At 44.3% G+C, this 19819-nt stretch overlaps 2 protein-coding genes across 6 annotated transcripts in view; both read left to right on the forward strand.

Moving 5' to 3' along the window:
- Positions 1-19819, forward strand: part of KIF13A (kinesin family member 13A) — a 178856-nt gene that overhangs the window by 116853 nt on the left and 42184 nt on the right. For all 5 annotated transcript variants that reach the window (XM_044295645.1, XM_044295648.1, XM_044295647.1 and 2 more), the window contains exons 17-21: positions 2474-2684; positions 8996-9158; positions 9841-9981; positions 17690-17839; positions 17992-18153. In XM_044295645.1, the coding sequence (XP_044151580.1) occupies positions 2474-2684; positions 8996-9158; positions 9841-9981; positions 17690-17839; positions 17992-18153 (827 nt within the window). The remainder of the gene's footprint in view (positions 1-2473; positions 2685-8995; positions 9159-9840; positions 9982-17689; positions 17840-17991; positions 18154-19819) is intronic.
- Positions 12436-15332, forward strand: LOC122939566 (lamina-associated polypeptide 2-like). The gene is made up of 2 exons (XM_044295651.1): positions 12436-12856; positions 12955-15332. Exons 1-2 carry the CDS (start codon positions 12800-12802, stop codon positions 14221-14223), a joined length of 1326 nt encoding a protein of 441 aa, XP_044151586.1. The 5' UTR covers positions 12436-12799; the 3' UTR covers positions 14224-15332.

Below are 19819 nucleotides of genomic sequence, written 5' to 3' on the forward strand. Positions count from 1 at the left end.
CCAGGTTACCCATAAAATTGCCGTTCCAGCTTGTACACAGAGTTGGGTACCGTGTAGCGTAATTTTCAGATCACAGGAAGTTGCATTTTTAATGATTTACCTTTCTTGCACATCATCAGTATAAGGCTAGATTCACACGACCGAATCCGTTTTTTCAGCCCGCAAATCGTGGATCCTCTGGCCACGTGCATCCCGCACTGTCAAGGCCCTATTCTAGAAATGCTTATTATTTTCTGCAAAATGGACAAGAATAGGACATTTGTGGAATGGCGGCACGGAGGCGGACAGCACGTGGATGACAGTTGTGCTGTCCCCATTTTTTGAGGCCCCATAGAAATGAATGGGTCCTCGTGGGCGCCTGCAATAAATGGGGATTGGATGCAGGCCGAAAACACGGTCATGTGAATTGAGGACTTACTTAAATATTTGATTGTGAAGATCACCACTGCTGTTCTTTGTCCCCTTTGGAGTGAAGAGGCTGCGGCCACCTTTTACCATAGCATATAATGGAGAGTGACTATAATGGCGTCCACCTGTCAAAGGACATTGCTGCATCTAATTCTGAAGCCCTCACTACGGGGTACTCTGACCACCACTGACATAGACTGATACAATGTAGCAAACTGGTTGGAGTCTGAAAATACAGGGTAATATTTGAATGCACTGGCAATCCTGTGCCTATTGTATTGGATGGCTGTATAACTTTATACTGTGATTAAGCATATAATATGTTACCTCACTTTACTATACAGTACAACCTCAGTCATATATATGACCTTTCACCATATCGCTACAATGTACAACCCAAAAATTGTGTCTGCATCAGTGTCCTAAATGTTACGGTATATTAATTTCATTGGTGTGATCTTCTGCTGAGGAAGAAGTGAAAGAAGAGCAATTTACATGGGAGTATTGCTGGACATCTACCATGTGGGTATCCTTCTTCAGGATCTTTCCTCCTGTGCGATGGAGAAAAGTTATCCAGTATTTGCAATATAGTTGGAACAAAGGTCCAGTACTGAGTTGTTCTTGCATGGGACTGCTTGTTCTGCGTGTCCGAAATACTCAGTGTACTAACATAAGTTTTAGAAGTTTTGTCCTATATGCCATATTTGGGACTATGGATCTCTTATTGGATGGTCACCTACTTATGACCAACCTCTATTAGGCCTCATGCATACAACCGTGTTCGCATTGTGGTTCACAAACCACGGATCTGCAAAATATGGATTCCCTTACATATGCAATCAGCATTTTTCTCACTCTCTTTACTAGAAGTAACTATTTCTGTCCGCAATACGAACATGGAATGGACATGGATGCGGACAGCACACGGATGACATCCATGTGCTGTCCATATTTTTTTTTTTTTGCAGGACCCATAGAAGTGAATGAATGAGTCTGTGTGCAATCCGCAAAAAAATGTGGATAGGACATGGAGACAAAATATGGTTGTATGCATGAGGCCTTAGGCCGTGCACTTGACCATATGTATTTTGCGTTCCACGAAACATGAATGACTCCTATGTTTTATTGTTTTTATTTTTTTGCAGACGCATTCACTTCAATGGGTCTGTGGTCCACATTTTGCGGCCAAGTATAGGACATGTTCTGTCTTTGCAAAAGGGTCATACAGATGCAGAAAGCCCACTGATAATCTGTGTGCTTTCCGCATCCATATGTCCGTTCCGCAGAAGATAGAAAATGTCTTACACTTGGCTCCACAGACCAATTTAAGTCAATGGGTTGGCCAAGAATGTGGATGCAACATGGACGGTATCCGTATATTGCGAACAGAAGTCTGCTCTGGCTAATTAGTCTGCACAGAATGGATCCTGCTCTGGAGGAAGCTTGTATAACTAGAAATGTGCCATGTGGCCTTCCTGTTGGAGATAGATGACCACCAGGGATTTGAGCAGCCACAACACCTTGCTTTAGAGAAGGGGGTACTAGAATGTTTTATGGGTTTTTTAAGTTTGAAACTGAGTGAACTTTGCATAATCTCTGAGCTTTTGGTTCCCTTATTTTGTTTTTGGGTGGAGGGACAAAATATATATTTGGTACTCACTTTGCAGATCAAGGGAGGTAACGGAGATGAATGATGACTCCAAATTTGCTTTTTTTTTGAGTTACCTTGGCCTTGATGTGGTTCTTTTAAAGCACTTAGACGCTTTGTGCTGCCCGACTTCTACCATTCTCATCTGTTTTTCCATCAGCCATCCTATTGAGTGCCATGTATTGATTGATGGAAAACCTCCGTTTGCACGACAGATGGTAATAGTTGCATTTTGAGACCATTTTGGTCACGAAAGGTGGAAGTCTTAAAGTCTTGCCTATTTGCCTTTGAGATGTCCATTTATAAATGATGATGATGATGATCTAATCAGTGTGCTGATGGACTTGCAAGTGTGTTTGCTTGCCTGTGTTTGGTTGCCTGTATACTCTGAGCCTTATGTAGAGCCTTCCTCTTCAGATCCTGTCCACAATGTTGTCCAAGTCCTGGAGAAGCAGTATTTAGAGGAGAAGAGGAATGCCCTTGAAGAACAGCGTCTCATGTATGAACGAGAGCTTGAACAGCTACGACAGCAGCTTTCTCCCGAAAGACAACACCAGCACAGCAATGAGCGGCTCTCCTACACGTCTCAGACAGCGCAGCAGAAAATGAGCATATGGGCGGAAGAGAGGTTAGAACTTTTCTTCAAGATGCGTATCGAACCAGTGCCCTTGAAAGGGTATATCTCTTTACTTCTTCCATGCTGATTGGTGTAGCCAGAGGTTTACAAACCCTTTCAACAAAACAGTATCGTCTGACAAATGCATTGAAATACCGGAATCTTTCCGGTGTCGTCCGGAAAAACGGATCCGATATTTTATTTTTTATATTTGCATTTTTAAAGGTCTGCTCATGCGCAGACCGGAAAACTGGATCCGATTTGCCGGAACACTTAATGCCGGATTCAGCACTAATACATTTCAATGCCTGCATTCCGGCAAGTGTTCAGGATTTTTGGCCAGTGAGAAAACTGTGGCATGCGGCGGTATTTTCTCCGGCCAAAAAACATAAGAGGGACTGAACTGATGCATCCTGAACGGATTGCTCTCCATTCAGAATGCATTAGGATAAAACTGATCTTTTTTTTTTTCCGGTATTGAGCTCCTGTGATGGAACTCAACACCGGAAAATAAAAAGTACCCTTATTCACATGACTGTATCTGTAAAAAAAAAATTCATTCCGCTTTCCATTTTAGACGTGAATGGGATATTCTGATCCTCAAAAATGGTCCAGAATAGCACGTTCACTGAGTTTCTTAAATTTGGCACATGGATTCTTAAAAAAGAACAGATATGTGAAAGCTACATTGACTTTTATGGGTCCTTGTGCTGTCCTTTCTTAAAGGGAACCTGTCAAAATGAAAATGCAATGTAAGCTACAGGCAGCATGTTATGGAGCAGGAGGAGCTGAGCAGATATGTAGTTTTATGTAAAAAGATTCTGTAAAACTTTTATTTTGTATTTTATACACTTAAAGGGAGTCTTTCACCAAATATGACCATTACAGACCACTCAGATCAGGTTCTCCATTACTTTCCCCAGATTACTATGGTACCTTTCATATTGCAGTCCATTGCCGATTTGCTAAAAAAAAAAAAAAAAACTTTTATACCATATGGTAATTAGGTTATGAAGGTGCCCAGAAGCGGCGTTCATGCTGCCGGTGCCCAGGCCACTCTGCGCTTGGCTTACCAAACCTATTCTCTTTCACCCCTCTGGCCCGCCCTTGTTTAATTTGATTACCTCCTCCTCTCCGTCTAAAATCCCGTGCCTCTGCCGGCTGGATCGGGTTGCACAGGCTGGCGCATGCGCATTGAAAGTCCCTGTTCCTCTGCCATTAATGGGCAATGCAGTGCGCATGTGCCGGGAATGTGTGGAGCGGCGAGGACTCTGGATTTCAGACAGAGAGAAGGAGGTAATCAGATTAAACAAGGGCGGGCCGGAGGGGTGAAAGAGGGGTTTGGTAAGCAAAGCGCCAAGGAGTCTGGGCACCGGCCGCATGAATGCCGCCCCTGGGCAGCTTCAGAACCTAATTACCATATGGTATAAAAGTGTTTTTTGGAGAAAATCGGCGATGGACTGCAATATGAAAGGTACCATAGTAATCTGGGGAAACTAATGGAGAACCTGATCTGAGTGGTCTGTAATGGTCATATTTGGTGAAAGACTCCCTTTAAATTGCTGCTAATTTTGGACCTTGAAGTCAAGGAGGTGGTCCTATCAGTGATTGACTGCTACTTATACAGAATCTTTTCTTATAAAACTATCAATCTGCTCAGCTCCTTCTGCTCTATAATATGCTGCCTGCAGCTCAAACACCATGTTCGACGTGGCAGGTTCCTTCAAAAATAGACAGCACACAGAAGAGAAAAATGGTTGTGTTAATAATTTCTAACTCAGAATCGTTACTATATTAATAAAAGGGTTCACAAAGGGATTTATGTAGATAATCGTGTAACTTTGTGTCCACTTTATGTAGTATAGCCTACCTCTACATAGGACTAAGAAGAAGAGAAGGGCCCTTATGGATGATACCAGTCTCTGAAAATCATGCCCGTGGCATTATGCGCTGATGTGATTGTCAGATTTCGCATGCCACATGTGGACACTTCAGGCAAAGAGCACTAAATATGACATATGTTACTGACCTGAATATGCCTCTTCTGAATATCAAGACAATATGCTATTTTTATACAAAATAGAACTTATAAAACAATCTTCTCATTTAGGCTAATATCACACAAGCGAGCTCTGCATCCGTATGCGTTCCGTTTTGCGAACGGACAGCATCTGGCCCGAATTTTGATGGTCTGTGCACATGAGCGTTGTATATCACTGATCATCTTTGCATTCAGGAAAAATCATCCGCATGTTCCATATTGTCCATTTTTCACTCTCCCCCTAGAAATGAATAGGGTTTGCGTGACAGTTAATGCAGTTTCAGACAAAACTGATGCAACTTGCTTGAAAAACTTTCAATTTTTCTCTGAATGGACCCCAAGGCCTAGTCCACAGTTCAGTGATTTCCATCAGCGATTCGGGGTCAAAAATAAAACGGGAACAAATCTTTCCGTTATATGTTCTCTATGTGTAGCTCCACTTCAGGTTTTGGCTCATGATCACTGACGTGTGAACTAGGCCTGACACATTCCCTTTCGCTCATGTGAATGAGGCCTAAAGGTGTGTCTACATTAGTATATAGAGTATGGCGATTGCTATGGCGATGTCAACGTCTGCACTAATTCATCCACTCCTACCTGAAGCTACAGCGATCGGCTGAATCCGTCATGTGATTCAAGTGTCGCCCATCATCCAATGACATATAACGGGATCCTCTGGGTTCTGTTTGCACAACAGGAATACTACTGTATAGTGCAGTATTCATGACGCAGAAGTAACAGAGCCCCTGAATACAGCTCTGAGAACAGATGTGACTCTTGTCCCTGGCAGATGACAGTCCTGTAGTCACACTCGGCTGACTGCATTAACTGCAAAGTAATTGGATGCGGAACAATTTTCTGCATTACTACAACATAAGTAAATCATCGCCGGAACAGCCACCTTCACAGAAAATATCAAATGTACTTAATTAAGATTTTTAACCTCTAAATTACTGCCTAGTTGTCTTTTGACAGCAGGCGGTGCAGGTCCGTAGTCTGCAGCAGTGTATTTTGGCATCCCTGCAGTAACACTCCTGCAATCCATTAGAAACAGGATCAGGTGCCCGGCCGACTCGGAGACAGCTCGGGACCCCAAGAAGAAGACAGAAGCCATTTATAACCGACTTTGGCTTCTTCTTTTTTGCAGTCTCTATAGCACGTAGAAAGCCATGTAGTGAATAGAGGAAGCAGCAATACCTCTGCCCCCCACCGGACACATCGATCACATGGTCTTAACAGATTCCAGATCAGTCCCATCAATTAAAAGTGCCTCCATAGGAAAGTGTATAGCGCGTAACTGGGGCTCCTGTGGATACCAAAGTCACAGCTAAAAAGAATGCAATAAGTAATGAGAAAGTGTAAATGCCCCCCAGCGCTCTTTTATAATGTCTTGGGGAACATATTATGTACTATGGCACAAGTAAAAAATAAAGCAAAAAAAACACAAAAACATCCATATAAACCAAACCTTCGCCATAGCTGCCCCGTTCATCCAAGACTATACATATTAAATATCAAAGTGACCAACACAAATTTAGGAGCCCAACTATTTATTCTGATGTCAGGTTACAAATTAAAAATAAAAACTATTGGGGTCATTTATTAAGACCAGCGTTTTTGACTGCCAGTCTTAAAGGGATTCTGTCACTAGATTTAACCCTATTAAGCTAGGTGACATTAGCGATGTGCTAACGGCACGAGATTTCACCAGAGCACAGGGCTGGCAGACAGATGCAAGCGCTGCCTGGACCTGTCAATCAGGACTTGGAGGGAGGCGACAAAGGTGGGAGAACGGAGCCTCTAGGAGCAGGAACAACGCCCCCCCACCTCTGCTCCTAGAGGCTAATTAGCATATTATAAAAGTTAGATTTCTGGCGTAACGGGGGCATAGATAAAAGTAGGAATAGGCTAGTTAGGTTTAGCTGATATTAGCACATCGCTAATGTCAGCTAGCTTAATAGGGTTAAATCTGGTGACAGAAACCCTGGCGGTGGATCGCCAAAGTTATGAAGTGGTGCAGGCCTCTCCATAACTTCGGCTCATCCAGCGCCAGTTCTGTGTAAGACAGCTTCCTTGCTGCCTTACATTTAGGCTATTTTTAATGCCTAAACCAGGCACAGAAAATGATTAAAGGGAATCTGTCACTGCTTTTACCATTTTAAGCTGGCACTATCACTATGTTGACTAAAGTACCTTATTTCCAGCAGTCTTCTTTTTACTTTATTTCGCTTTGTAGTTTTGATATAAAAGCAATTTTTATGTTATGCTAATTAGGGTCCAAGGTGCCCAGAGGGGCGGTTTTTTCCTTCTCCGGTGCCCAGTCATAGTCTACCTTATAGAAATGCCCCGTCCTTTTTCCTGTTTAAGGCCAGAAAACTCGCGCAGGCGCAGTACCGCCTGCGGCCTGCGCGATCACCAACGTCCTGAGGGCAACAGCCTCAAAAGTCTCACTGGGCTTGCGCCGAGCCCAGTGATGGGACTTGAGCGCTGTTGCCCTCAGGACGCTGATGATCGCGCAGGAAGAAGGACGGGGCATTTCTATAAGGTAGACTATGACGTGGGGAGGGGGCGGAACCGTTTGCCGGGCTGTAGGAGGTTATTTGATTATCAGGAGGCGTTCTTGGGCACTGCAGGGGGGCGTCACTGGGCACCGGAGAAGGAAAAAAACGCCCCTCTGGGCACCTTGGACCCTAATTAACATAAAAATCGCTTTTATATCAAAGCTACAAAACGAAATAAAGTAAAAAGAAGAGTCCTGGAAATAAGGTACTTTAGTCAACATAGCGATGGTGCCAGCTTAAAATGGTAAAAGCAGGTGACAGAATTCCCTTTAATGAGATGAACCTCCCGGTCCGCCCCCTTCCCCGCCCACACCACGCCCACTTTTTTAGACCTGGCATGAGCGGGGAAAAGTTGCAGACTGCGGCGAAACTAACCGTTGCTCTGCAATCTACGTCTGAAATACGCCTAATATAGGCGTGTTTCAGGTTAATAAATGACCCCCCTAAGGTTTTAATCTTTTGAACTCTTTACCCTAAATAAAAATAAAACTAATGTGTAATTTTCCTTGTTGCACGTAGTCTCACAGATTGCATTAAAAGTCCTCTGAGGATCAGGGTGAGGGATTGTGAATTTGTCTTTCATTTTAGAAATAAATGCCTAAGGTCTTTGTGACGTTCATGTTTGCGTAGACTGGACAGCACATGGACTAAATACCGACTAGTTGCTGTAGATTCAGTAGGCCAGTTTAGGTGCATCATTTTCTGCATGGACTAGAAACGGACGCATGCCCCACTCTGGTCCAGTTCTTGCAGTAGACTAACATGTTCAGTGAAAAGTTAGAGTGCGGTCCGCTTGTCACAGATGATTACTAAGAAATGCTGAAAAGAGGTGATCGCAGCAGTGTGGGCTAGTTTTAGGGTCCATTCACACGTCCGCAATTTCGTTCCACATTTTGCGGAACGGAATTGCGGACCCATTCATTTCTATGTCCGCACTTCCGGGTCCGCAATTCCGATCCCGAAAAAAAATAGAACATGTCCTATTCTATTAGTGACGGCGATGTGCCGTCCTCAAAATGCGGAACGCACATTGCCGGTTTCCGTGGTTTGGGGATCCGCAAAACGCACACGGATGTGTGAATGGACCCTTACAGTGACACTTCTCTCCACAGCGCCAACCAGCCATGCCCAATGCCATCGACATAGAAATATGTATAACCCTGGTTGGGACAGTGGTTTAGGACAATTTGTTACAAAAGTGAGCATTCAAAGTGAAAAACGGATGACATACAGATATAGCAAAGCTAAAATAGACTCTAATAACACGTCACAGCGTTATCACTGTTCTCTTGTGACAAAAGCCATTAACGATTTAGTTAATTTTTTCTTGCCATTCTTCACTTAATGCATTAACCATCAAGTTTAGCTCTGCTGCGTCCGTACTGATGCCATACAGATGGAGAAACAGAACATAGCCACAGACAAAACGTATTCCACTTGGATGGAAAATAAAAAGATGCTTTCTTCTCCCACTTCCTTTGTCCTATGTAAAACCCTTTGTCTTTTAGGTGACTTTTTATATTCAGAATTTTTTATAGTCCAGAAAATGAATTTTTATATATATTTTTTCTTTTAGAGAAGCCTATGGAGAAACACCTAATAATTGCCCAGAGCATGCTGAGCTTTGAAGAAAATAAATAAAATGTAGTGCATCTAACATTCCCATATCGAATTTTAGCTAAAAAAAAAAACCTGATGTTTCATTGTTGTGCTCACTGCAGGGATGAGCTGTTCAGACAGAGCCTCTCTAAGCTCCGGGAGCAGATAGTCAAGGCTAATACCTTGGTGAGGGAATCCAACTTTCTGGCAGAAGAGATGAGCAAATGCACAGACTATCAAGTCACTCTTCAGATCCCAGCAGTCAACCTCAGTGCCAACCGTAAGGTTAGTCATGGACAGTTCCAAACTACTTCACAATTGTATTTTAATCTTGTATGGTATGTGCAATATGCGGCTTCTTACAAGTATTGGTGTTATAAACCCCATATACATTATCACATTGTAATATCCTAAATGATCACTGCAAATTAATAGTTATATATATATATATATATATATATTTTTTTTTTCTTATATTGGTCTACTCTGAGTATTGTGTCAGGGGTTAGAAGCCATCCAGCATCTCATATGTAGAAAAATCCCTATGTCAGGATCATATTTTTTACCATTTGGAAAATATAAGCATGGTGTTGACCTCATAGGGACACAACTGTCTGCCATAGAAGTCTATGCTTAGAACCCCTGTCTACAGTATACCGTAGTTCTAGATGTAACATTAGAAAACAGAAAGATCAGTTTTATTGTACAAGATACACCGACATCTAATAGGATCTCTACTTCTGGATCTTAAAGCATCATTGAGCTTCCAACTTGTGTGCTTCCCGTTGTCCCTTGTACTATTGATTTATGCAAAATTGGGTGAAAAATGAATGACCGGTAAAATATATCTGTAAACCAATAGCAGATTGGCTGAGCCTTTCTTTGAATGTCATAGTTCTGTTTGAGTCAGGTGTTTAGGAAATCTGCATGCACATTCATTTGACTATTCTTGTTCTTATTTTTGTAGAGAGGGGCAATAGTGAGCGAACCGGCCATCCAAGTGAGACGAAAATGTAAAGGCACTCAAGTCTGGTCTATTGAAAAGTTAGAGAACAAACTCATCGATATGAGGGATGCTTACCAAGAATGGAAGGAGAAGCCAGATGAGGTAATGTCACGTACATTCCTGCGACAGGTGGCAGGACATCGGTGAGACTGGCAACACGTGGTTTGATCTGGCATGTTTTCCGTTTGGATCAAATGACGTCTGTGTTGTTTCTGGTGCTTGCCACGCCTTCTTTCCCCAGGTGTGGCTATTAGGGTTATGTAACCTTCTCTATTTATAGTTGCTTCTCCCACAATGCTGTGCGGTTTATAGCTTCTGTTTGGACCTTTGGACAGATTGTGGTTGGATCTCAGCTATGTTCCTCGTGCTTCCATTGCTCCTTTGAAGTTAAGTCTTTCCTTTCCCTTTTGTATTTTGTTTGGGTTCTGTGTGTTGCATTTCCATATTGTTTGTATTAGGCCTGAAGGAGACTCCTGTTTGTCTTTCCTTTTGGAGGAACAGGTAGTCTCATCCCTGCCATTAGTACCAGGGTCCTATAGGGCTTTTGATAGGACTCTAGGTATTCCTGCGTATGAACTCGCCTACCTTTGGGTTCTGTTTATACTGGTAGTCAGTCAGGATTTTGGTTAGGGTTTTCACTAGGAGGTGTCCATTTTCCTTCCCTAGTTCTCAGGCCTTATTCCCTGTTCCACTCCCTTCCCTCCTATGCTTGGTGTGGTGTTTCCCTCCCACACTAAAGCATGACAGGTAATTAATTCTCCTGTATTAATTGGTTCTTATAGTTTTATGACTTGAAAAATCTTCAGGCCACCCCCTCACCCCCGCATAGTGAAACTTCAACAATTCTGTAAAAGTGGGCATTTGTCTTTCAACTATCATGACATGAGGGTCTTTGAGTACACTTCCTCCTCCCTGGCACCTTCTGATTTCTCTGTAGACTTGTCAGTCATATCTGCAATATCTGTTCGATCTAAGTCCCAGCTGTCTACTGAACAATGATCCCCATGACCCCTGTCTGCCTTGTGAGTTGGCTGCTGGCTTTAGTTTCCAGATCGACAATGAATGGCTCTTTGTCTGTTTCTGCGACTACCATAGAAGTGAATGGAGAGAGACGCACACATACGTAGTCACCTCTACAGTCATTCTTCAGCTGGATGTGGAGCCCAGTGACAACCATACCAGGTGGAAGAGGCGTTGAAGCCCCAGTCTAGAGAAAAGGGAGGCTCGTCCCCGTCCCCGCCTGCTATTGGCTGGTCCCCCCCCTGATACCGGATTTTCATCCGTGTACAGTGAGAAGCAGCAGCCGCGGTGCGGGGACCAGGAGCCGCACAGGAGCGGGGTAAGTATATTACCTGTTAGTGTCCCAGCACATGGGGGGGCTGTTTGAGAACTTGGATAACACCATTCCCCCCTCTGTGCTCCGGCACTCATAACTTTTTTATTTTTTTCTTCAGTTTAGTATCATGAGACCTTGCATTTTGCGGGATGAGTTTTAGTTTTTTTGTGAACCATTTTGGGGTAAAGATATAGTGCAGTAAATAACTTTTATTATCACATTTATATGGTGGAATTTTAAAAACCAGCAATTTTAACATTATTTTGTGGAATTTATTTTTACAGAGTTCACTGTGTGATATTAGTAATTACAAATATGGTGATGCCAGATTTATGTCGTTTTTAATATGGTATTATACTTACGTAACAGGTATCACTAGAGAAGCAGTCCGCAGCATTGTGTTGTAAAGGTAGGCTAATTTGAGACAGAAAGGTGATTAAATGAGCAAGCGCTCATCTTTTCACTCCTTTCCTGAATAAAAAATCCCCCCATATGTTACAATCAGAGAGCAAGTATGTTATCTGATTGATGGAGGAGAGGAGAGGATGGTAGCATGCAGAGAAGTCATGTTACCTTTCCCTTGGGGTCATGGGAAAGGAAGTTTTTTCTTTCCCACTGCTGCTTTAACCGTTCATATCTCAGGTTGAGTAGCAGCTAGAGATGTGGGCCTGATCTTTTTTGAAAGCCGACAATCTAAGCTTTAAAACAAGACCTGGAGGCATCAACATAGTTAGGGAAATATTGACTTTAGAAATCAGGTCAGGAGGGAAAGCAGATGAAAGGCAATATCTCCTGATGTAAAGGAGATAATGCTGTGATCCTGAACATGTGTTAAAGCTTTGATTGCTTCAAGCAAGACTGAGCCCATATATCTAGCTTCTACACAGCCCAAGCTATGAAGGTTTAAATTTTGATTTTGATGGCCTATGCTCAGAATAGGTCATTAATATATGATTGGTGGGGGTCCTACCCCCCCCCCCCCCTCCCCCGCACCGTCCGCCTTCTCCTACCCAATATCCACCCAAGAACTTGGCCCAAAATGTTTGATTTCCCATATCATCACCATGACGGCCACAAGGAGATTGACCCATGACCTCTGTGGGGGCAGGAAACAGAGAAGAGGTTAAATTGCCCCCTCCCACCACCGCACCTCAGTGTTCCTGTCCCCACTGTGGCCAGGGTCAGAGAAGAGTGTCCCTGCGGCGGCAGGGAGATGAAGATAGGATTTTGTTTATTATTTTTTCGTTGTCTCCAGGGGCCTCCTGGTTACCTGAGGCTCATCGGAGCTCCCCCAGTCCGCCGGCGGCCGCGTGCTCATGCTGGGCTGGGGGGTATCGGGAGGACTCGCTCCGGCTGGTCTGGAGCCTGCTCCCGGGCCGCAATTCTCCTCCTCCTCCTCCCCTGTGGGTCGGGCTGGTAGCGGCCGGCGTGTGCGCACGCCGACGTCGGTGACGTCACTTCCGGGTTCGGCCGCAACCCGGAAGTAAAGCGCAGGAGCAGAGCAGTTTGAATAAAAGGCGGGAGCTGCCATAAGGACGCTGATCTGAGGTCTGTGAGTACTGCAGCTGCATTTTACCCTACAGAATGTCAGGTCCTGAGGTACAAACTGTTATGGAGCTGGATGCTCCCCCTCTGCCTCCTGTAAGTATCCCTCTGGGGATCCGCTTGTCTTATGGCACGATATTCTTTCTTTGCCAAGGCCTTATTTTCTGATACCGCTATTTCCATATCTGTTTCAGGCTAAAGAGGCGCAAAAAAAGCTTAAAAAACCTCCTCGCTGCATCTCTTGTGCAAGGAAACTGCCTGACGATTATGGAAAGAAGCTTTGTAAAGCATGTATTTCTGATGTAATCCAGGAGGAACAGTCGTCCCTTATGGAAAATATCAGATCGGTGGTTCAGGAAGAAATTCGGGCCGCTAGAGTTGCTCAGTCTGATCCCCAGGACGAGCCTTCTCGCAAGCGTCCGCGTTCCAGGATTTTTTCTTCCGGATCCGAGGACGCAGGCGATAAAGCTTCTACCTCCACGCAGTGGGAGGATGATCCATCTCTCTCTGAGGGGGAGGTATACGAAAATAATAAGAAGTTTTTTTTTTCCTCGGAGGAGATGAATGACTTGTTAAAGGCAGTCAGAGCAACAATGGGGATTGAAGAGACCCCTAGGTCCGTTTCTATTCAGGACGAAATGTTTGGGGGACTCAAGGTGAAAAAATCCAGGGTCTTCCCCATAAACGAGCACATTAGACAAATGATTCTGGAGGAATGGTCAGAACCTGAGAAACGATTGGGGATTTCCAAAGAGTTTAAGAATCGATTATTATTCGACCCCTCTCAGTCTAAGCTGTTTGACGGGACCCCTAAAGTTGACGTGCAGGTGGCAAAGGTTAACAAAAAAACTGCCCTGCCGTTTGAGGATGCTGCCCAATTGAAGGACACCATGGAGCGAAAGGCAGATGCCCTTTTAAGGAAAGCTTGGGAGGCCTCCATGTTTAACATCAAGACCAACATTGCGGCAACATCGGTAGCCAGGTCTATGTACCTGTGGTTAGGGGAACTTGAGAACCACCTAAGCAGGAAGACCTCCAGGGAAGAGATCCTGCAGTCCATACCGCTACTCAAATCAGCTACAGGGTTCCTGGCAGATGCATCTGCTGAGTCTATCAGATTCTGTGCTAGGGAGGCAGGGTTGTCCAATGCGGCTCGTCGGACTTTGTGGATGAAGTCCTGGTCGGGCGATAGAATCTCTAAGCTAAAACTGATATCCATCCCCTTTTCAGGAGAATATGTATTCGGGCCGGTCCTAGACGAGATACTTGAGAAGGCGGCCGACAAGAAAAAGGGATTCCCAGAGGAAAGGTCCTTTAGGAAGAATCAGTCCTTTCGGTCCTACGGCGGACAGAATAAGTCTGTTAGAGGGAAAGGCAAGTCAGGCCGCTGGTCTTATCCCAAAGGGGGTAGAGGAAGGGGCTTCCTTCTCAAGCCCCAGTCCAAATCTGAGGACAAACAATGACGCCGTTGTAGGGGGGAGACTGAAGGATTTCCTGGGTCCATGGTCATTAACATCAAGAAATCCCTGGGCCCTGGACATCATTCAGCAAGGTTACAGGATCGAGTTCACCTCTCTCCCCCCTGCAAGATTCGTCATCACGAGGTTGCCTACCAGACTCTCCAACCTAAACATCTTTCAAGGAGTCCAGGACTTGGTGAAGAAGGGTGCTGTAATCCCGGTCCCCGCATCTCAGAGGGGTCAGGGGTACTATTCAACCCTATTCTTAGTAAGGAAAAAGGAAGGAGACTTCCGGACCATCATAAACTTAAAACAACTGAACAAGTTTATTCTTTACAGGAAGTTCAAGATGGAGTCTCTCAGATCCTTAGTGCCGTTGATAAAGCTAGGGGCATTTATGTGCTCGATCGACCTGAAAGATGCCTATCTGCACGTCCCCATTCACCCAGATCACCAGAGGTTTCTAAGGTTTGCTGTCCTAGACCCTTCCAATCGGATTTGTCATTTCCAGTTTATAGCACTGCCCTTCGGGATTTCAGCCGCTCCAAGGCTCTTCACCAAACTTGTGGTAGAGATGATAGCCCCCCTCAGACAGGAGGGATTAAATATAGTGCCATATCTGGACGATTTCCTAGTCATAGCGGACTCAAAAGATCTCCTGCTGTCGGACCTGGAAGTATTTCTATCCCGCCTATCTCAACTAGGTTGGATAGTGAACGAACCCAAGTCAATGTTGGTTCCATCCCAGAAGGTGAGATTTCTGGGAGTTACTCTAGACTCCGTAACTCAGTCAACCTTTCTTCCACAGAGCAAAATCCAGTCCCTGATAAACAAGGTGAGGCGCTTCCAACAGGGGAAAAAATGCTCAGTGAGGGAAGCAATGAGCCTAATCGGCCTCCTAACCTCCTGTATACCCTCGGTCGAGTGGGCACAGGCTCACTGCCGTGTGATTCAGACCTGGCTATTGTCCCACTGGAACAAGAAGAAGGGTTCTCTGGACTCCAAGCTCCCAATCCCAGGATTAGTAAAGAAGTCCCTCTCATGGTGGACGAAGGAGAGAAATCTGTCCCAGGGAGTCCCATGGATCAGATCACAGTCGATTACCGTCTTCACGGACGCCAGCCAATCCGGTTGGGGAGCAAAAATCGACAGAGCCTATTTCCAAGGAACGTGGAAGCGTCTGATATCTGCTCAGTCTTCAAATTTCAGGGAGCTGTATGCAGTAAGAGAAGCCCTTCTCGCCGCCAAGCAATTGATACGAAATCAGCACGTGAAGGTCCTATCGGACAACGTGACTGTGGTCTCCTACCTAAAACACCAGGGGGGGTACTCGATCAAGGAGACTCCAGAGTATCTCAGAGGAGATCTTCTCCTTTGCAGAAAAGGAACTAAAGTCCATCTCAGCAATGCACCTGAAGGGATCCCTAAATCTAGAAGCGGACTTTTTGAGCAGACAGGTAATAGATCATACAGAGTGGGCACTGAACCCAGAGGTCTTCAATATGCTAACCCGAAGATGGGGGCTTCCTACAATAGACCTGTTTGCATCAAGGAGAAATACGAAGGTGCAAACATTCTGCTCCCTAAATGCTGGGGACCATCCCTGGAGAGTAGACGCCTTCTCCCTAAAATGGTGCTGGGATCTAGGGTACGCATTCCCTCCATTGCCGCTCATCCCGAGGGTCATTCAGAAGATTCAGGAGGGGAGAACCACGGTAATACTGATCGCTCCGTTCTGGCCCAAGAGGAGTTGGTTCGCCCCTCTATTAAAGCTAGCAATAGACGAACCAGTGAGACTCCCACTCAGGGGGGACATCCTATACCAGGGTCCTTTGCTACATCCTCATCCGGAGTTCCTGAAGCTCACGGCTTGGATCCTGAGGTCTCCCTCTTAAGGTCTCAGGGCCTGTCAGACCAAGTTATAGCCACCCTGAGATGTTCTAGGAAAAAGGTCACTTCAGCGATATACCTGAAGATCTGGAAGAGATTCTGCTCATGGTCGGGCGAGGAAAATCCAAATTCCGTGGGGCCCAGTATCCAGAAAATTCTGGAATTTCTACAAAAGGGCCTGGACATGGGCCTTTCTCCATCCACTTTAAAGGTTCAAGTTTCGGCATTGAGCGCCTTCTTTGATTCCGACCTGGCAGACCATAGATGGATCAAACGATTCATTAGAGCTGCACGTAGACTGAGACCCACACTTAGGTCCCGCAGCCCAACCTGGGACTTAAATTTAGTTCTCAACAATCTTATGTGTTCCCCATTTGAGCCGTTGGAGGATTGTTCAATCAAATTGCTTTCATTTAAGACTGCCTTTCTTATAGCAATTACCTCTGCCAAGAGACTGGGAGAGATTCAGGCTCTCTCCATTAGGGAACCATACCTTACCATCACTGAGGATAAGATTGTGCTTAAACTAGACCCAGGTTTCCTGCCAAAGGTGGCCTCAGACCGCAACAGAGGCCAGGAGATCCTACTTCCATCCTTCTTCAACAATCCCAAGGATCAGGAAGAAGAGCAATTTAATTTCCTTGACGTTAGGCGTGCAGTTATTAGATACTTGGAAGCCACTAGGGACTTCAGGAAGTCTGACAGTCTGCTTGTCCAATTTGCTGGAAGGAATAAGGGATCCAGGGCCTCAAAATCCTCCATTGCAAGATGGATTAAGGACACTATTACCTTATGTTATAAGAACCAGAATCTGGATCCTCCTTCCAATATTAGAGCCCACTCTACCAGAGCTGTATCTACTACCTTCGCTGAAAGAGCAGGGGCCTCCCTGGATGATATATGCAGGGCCGCCTCCTGGTCTAGTATTCACACATTTGTGAAACATTACCGTTTGGACTTGTCTGGAACCTCTGGCCTCTCTTTTGGTCAGAAGGTTCTCCAGGCGGTTGCCCCCACCCATAAAAAAAAATTTTATAACTCTCCTTGTGGCCGTCATGGTGATGATATGGGAAAACCGGAATTAGACTTACCGGTAATTCAGTTTCCATGAAATCACCATGACGGCCCATACATTCCCTCCCTTCTTTTGTTGAAATTTTGTTTTTCACCGGTATTTTTCTGGTATGGTGTAATACTGGGAAATACTAGGACACTTCTGGCACTTGATATCTTTGGAACACTGAGGTGCGCTGGTGGGAGGGGGCAATTTAACCTCTTCTCTGTTTCCTGCCCCCACAGAGGTCATGGGTCAATCTCCTTGTGGTTTTTCTATGCCATAAAACTTGTTTACCAGCTTGCTAAATCCGCTACTTGCTAATTCTGTACTAGTCAGCAATCCAGAGAAAAAGTAATACATGTGGATCATGAGTTTCTGGAAAATAAAATGGATAAGAGTCATAACGCAACTTGTTTTTCTTTTCTCTCTGAAAGCAGCCTTTATAGTGTACTGATATAGCTGAAAGACTCTCTTTATACAAACAGCGATTGTTCAATGTTGTCTTCTTATGATTTGTTACAGAATAAGATGATTATTTATAAGAAAGGAGACCCATTTTATGAAGCACAAGAAAATCACAACCTTATTGGTGTGGCAAATGTATTCCTAGAATGTCTCTTTTATGATGTTAGACTTCTGTATGCAGTGCCTATCATTAGCCAGCAGGGGGAGGTAAGAGTTTTCTTCTCATAGAATTTGAGTCTCTCTTTGTATTTATGTGATTTCTGTTGACATCTGTTAACATTTTATATTCATAACTCGATATGTTAAGAGTATGTTTAATAATTCTGAACTGCCTTGATATCTCTTCTGTCTGTTTTAAGGTCGCAGGCCGACTTCACATTGAGGTGATGCGGGTTACTGGTGTTGTACCTGAATGTTTAGCTGGTGATGACTCCTCTGAGAATTCAAGTGAAAGTGGTAGCTTCGAAATCATAGATAATAGCGGAGAAATAATCTATCGGCCAAAAAGGCTGACATGTCACGTGAGTATTGTCTGTATGTTATGTGAGTGGATGGATAGTTTAGAAGACCGTCAAAATAGTGTAGAAGGCGCATGTCTCTCTGTTTAGCTGAAATTGATATTGACAGTTACACCTATGAAAACTTAGGGTCCATTCACACCACCATATCCGCTTTGTGGACCACAAACAGTCGCATCACACAAACCCATTGACTTGAATGGGTCTGCAATCCGCAATATGCGGAAAATAATAAGACCTGTCCTATCTTTGACAACGCTGTTGCTTGGACCCTGAAGCACACGGAATCTGCTGTTTCTGCAAAACGGACACAGTCGTGTGAATGGGCCTTTATATTTAGTGAAACACTGAGTGAGAGTTTCTATTGAAAATACGCTTTTTTTTATTATTCGTGTCAAAAAAGGCCTAGCGTACATGCTGTGCATTGAATTTATCAAGTTTTAAACACTTTTTTAAACTTTTTATGTCTTGTCAAACAAGGAGGGTGGCTTAGCACAAATGGGTGTATCTTTGCAGAAAGGGGATGTGGCTTAAAAAGTACCTTCGTGCACCACAAATATTTAAAATTTTCAATCTCATTGCTAAATTTAGACTATAAGATTCTGACTAGGTTACTTGCCTCCCGCTTGAACAAAGTGATAACATACATAGTGCACCCAGACCAAGCTGGATTTATACCTGGTAGGACTACCTCTGATAATATCAGGAGAGTGCAGGTCATAGCACAGATAGGGGAGGCGGACAGGAGAAGGTGGGCCATGGCGTCTCTTGACACGGCTAAGGCCTTTGATTCTGTTGAATGGCCTTTCCTCCTGCAGGTCCTACGGGAATTTGGATTCGGCCCAAGGTTTAAAAGGTGGGTTGAAATCCTGTACCAGAGACCCAAAGCTAACATACTAGTTAATGGCACCCAATCGGATTCATTCACGCTCCATAGGGGAACCAGACAGGGGTGTCCCCTCTCCCCACTGTTGTTTGCTGTGGTGATAGAACACTTGGCCCTACGTATCAGACAAGACGAGTCCTTTAAGGGGATCTCCAGGGGAAATAGGGAAGAAAAGATAGGTCTGTATGCCGACGATCTCTTCCTGTTTATGGATGAGCCTGAGCGGACTCTACCGAGTGCAATTGCTGTGATAGGGAAGTTTGGTATATCTTCGGGCTTGCACATACAGACGTGGACAAAATTGTTGGTACCCTTTGGTCAATGAAAGAAAAAGTCACAATGGTCACAGAAATAACTTTAATCTGACAAAAGTAATAATAAATTAAAATTCTATAAATGTTAACCAATGAAAGTCAGACATTGTTTTTCAACCATGCTTCAACAGAATTATGTAAAAAAATAAACTCATGAAACAGGCATGGACAAAAATGATGGTACCCCTAGAAAACACAGAACATAATGTGACCAAAGGGACATGTTAATTCAAGGTGTGTCCACTAATTAGCATCACAGGTGTCTACAACCTTGTAATCAGCCATTGGGCCTATATATGGCTCCAGGTAATCACTGTGTTGTTTGGTGATATGGTGTGTACCACACTCGACATGGACCAGAGGAAGCAAAGGAAAGAGCTGTCTCAAGAGATCAGAAAGAAAATTATAGACAAGCATGTTAAAGGTAAAGGCTATAAGACCATCTCCAAGCAACTAGATGTTCCTATGA

This window comes from Bufo gargarizans, chromosome 5 (assembly GCF_014858855.1).
Source record: "Bufo gargarizans isolate SCDJY-AF-19 chromosome 5, ASM1485885v1, whole genome shotgun sequence".
NCBI classification, from domain to species: Eukaryota; Metazoa; Chordata; class Amphibia; order Anura; family Bufonidae; genus Bufo; species Bufo gargarizans.

Coding starts and splice junctions, on each gene's coding strand:
- LOC122939566 (XM_044295651.1), top strand. CDS start 12,800: ATGTCAGGTCCTGAGGTACAAACTGTTATGGAGCTGGATGCTCCCCCT. Junction 12,857..12,954: donor ATGCTCCCCCTCTGCCTCCT/GTAAGTATCCCT, acceptor TATCTGTTTCAG/GCTAAAGAGGCGCAAAAAAA.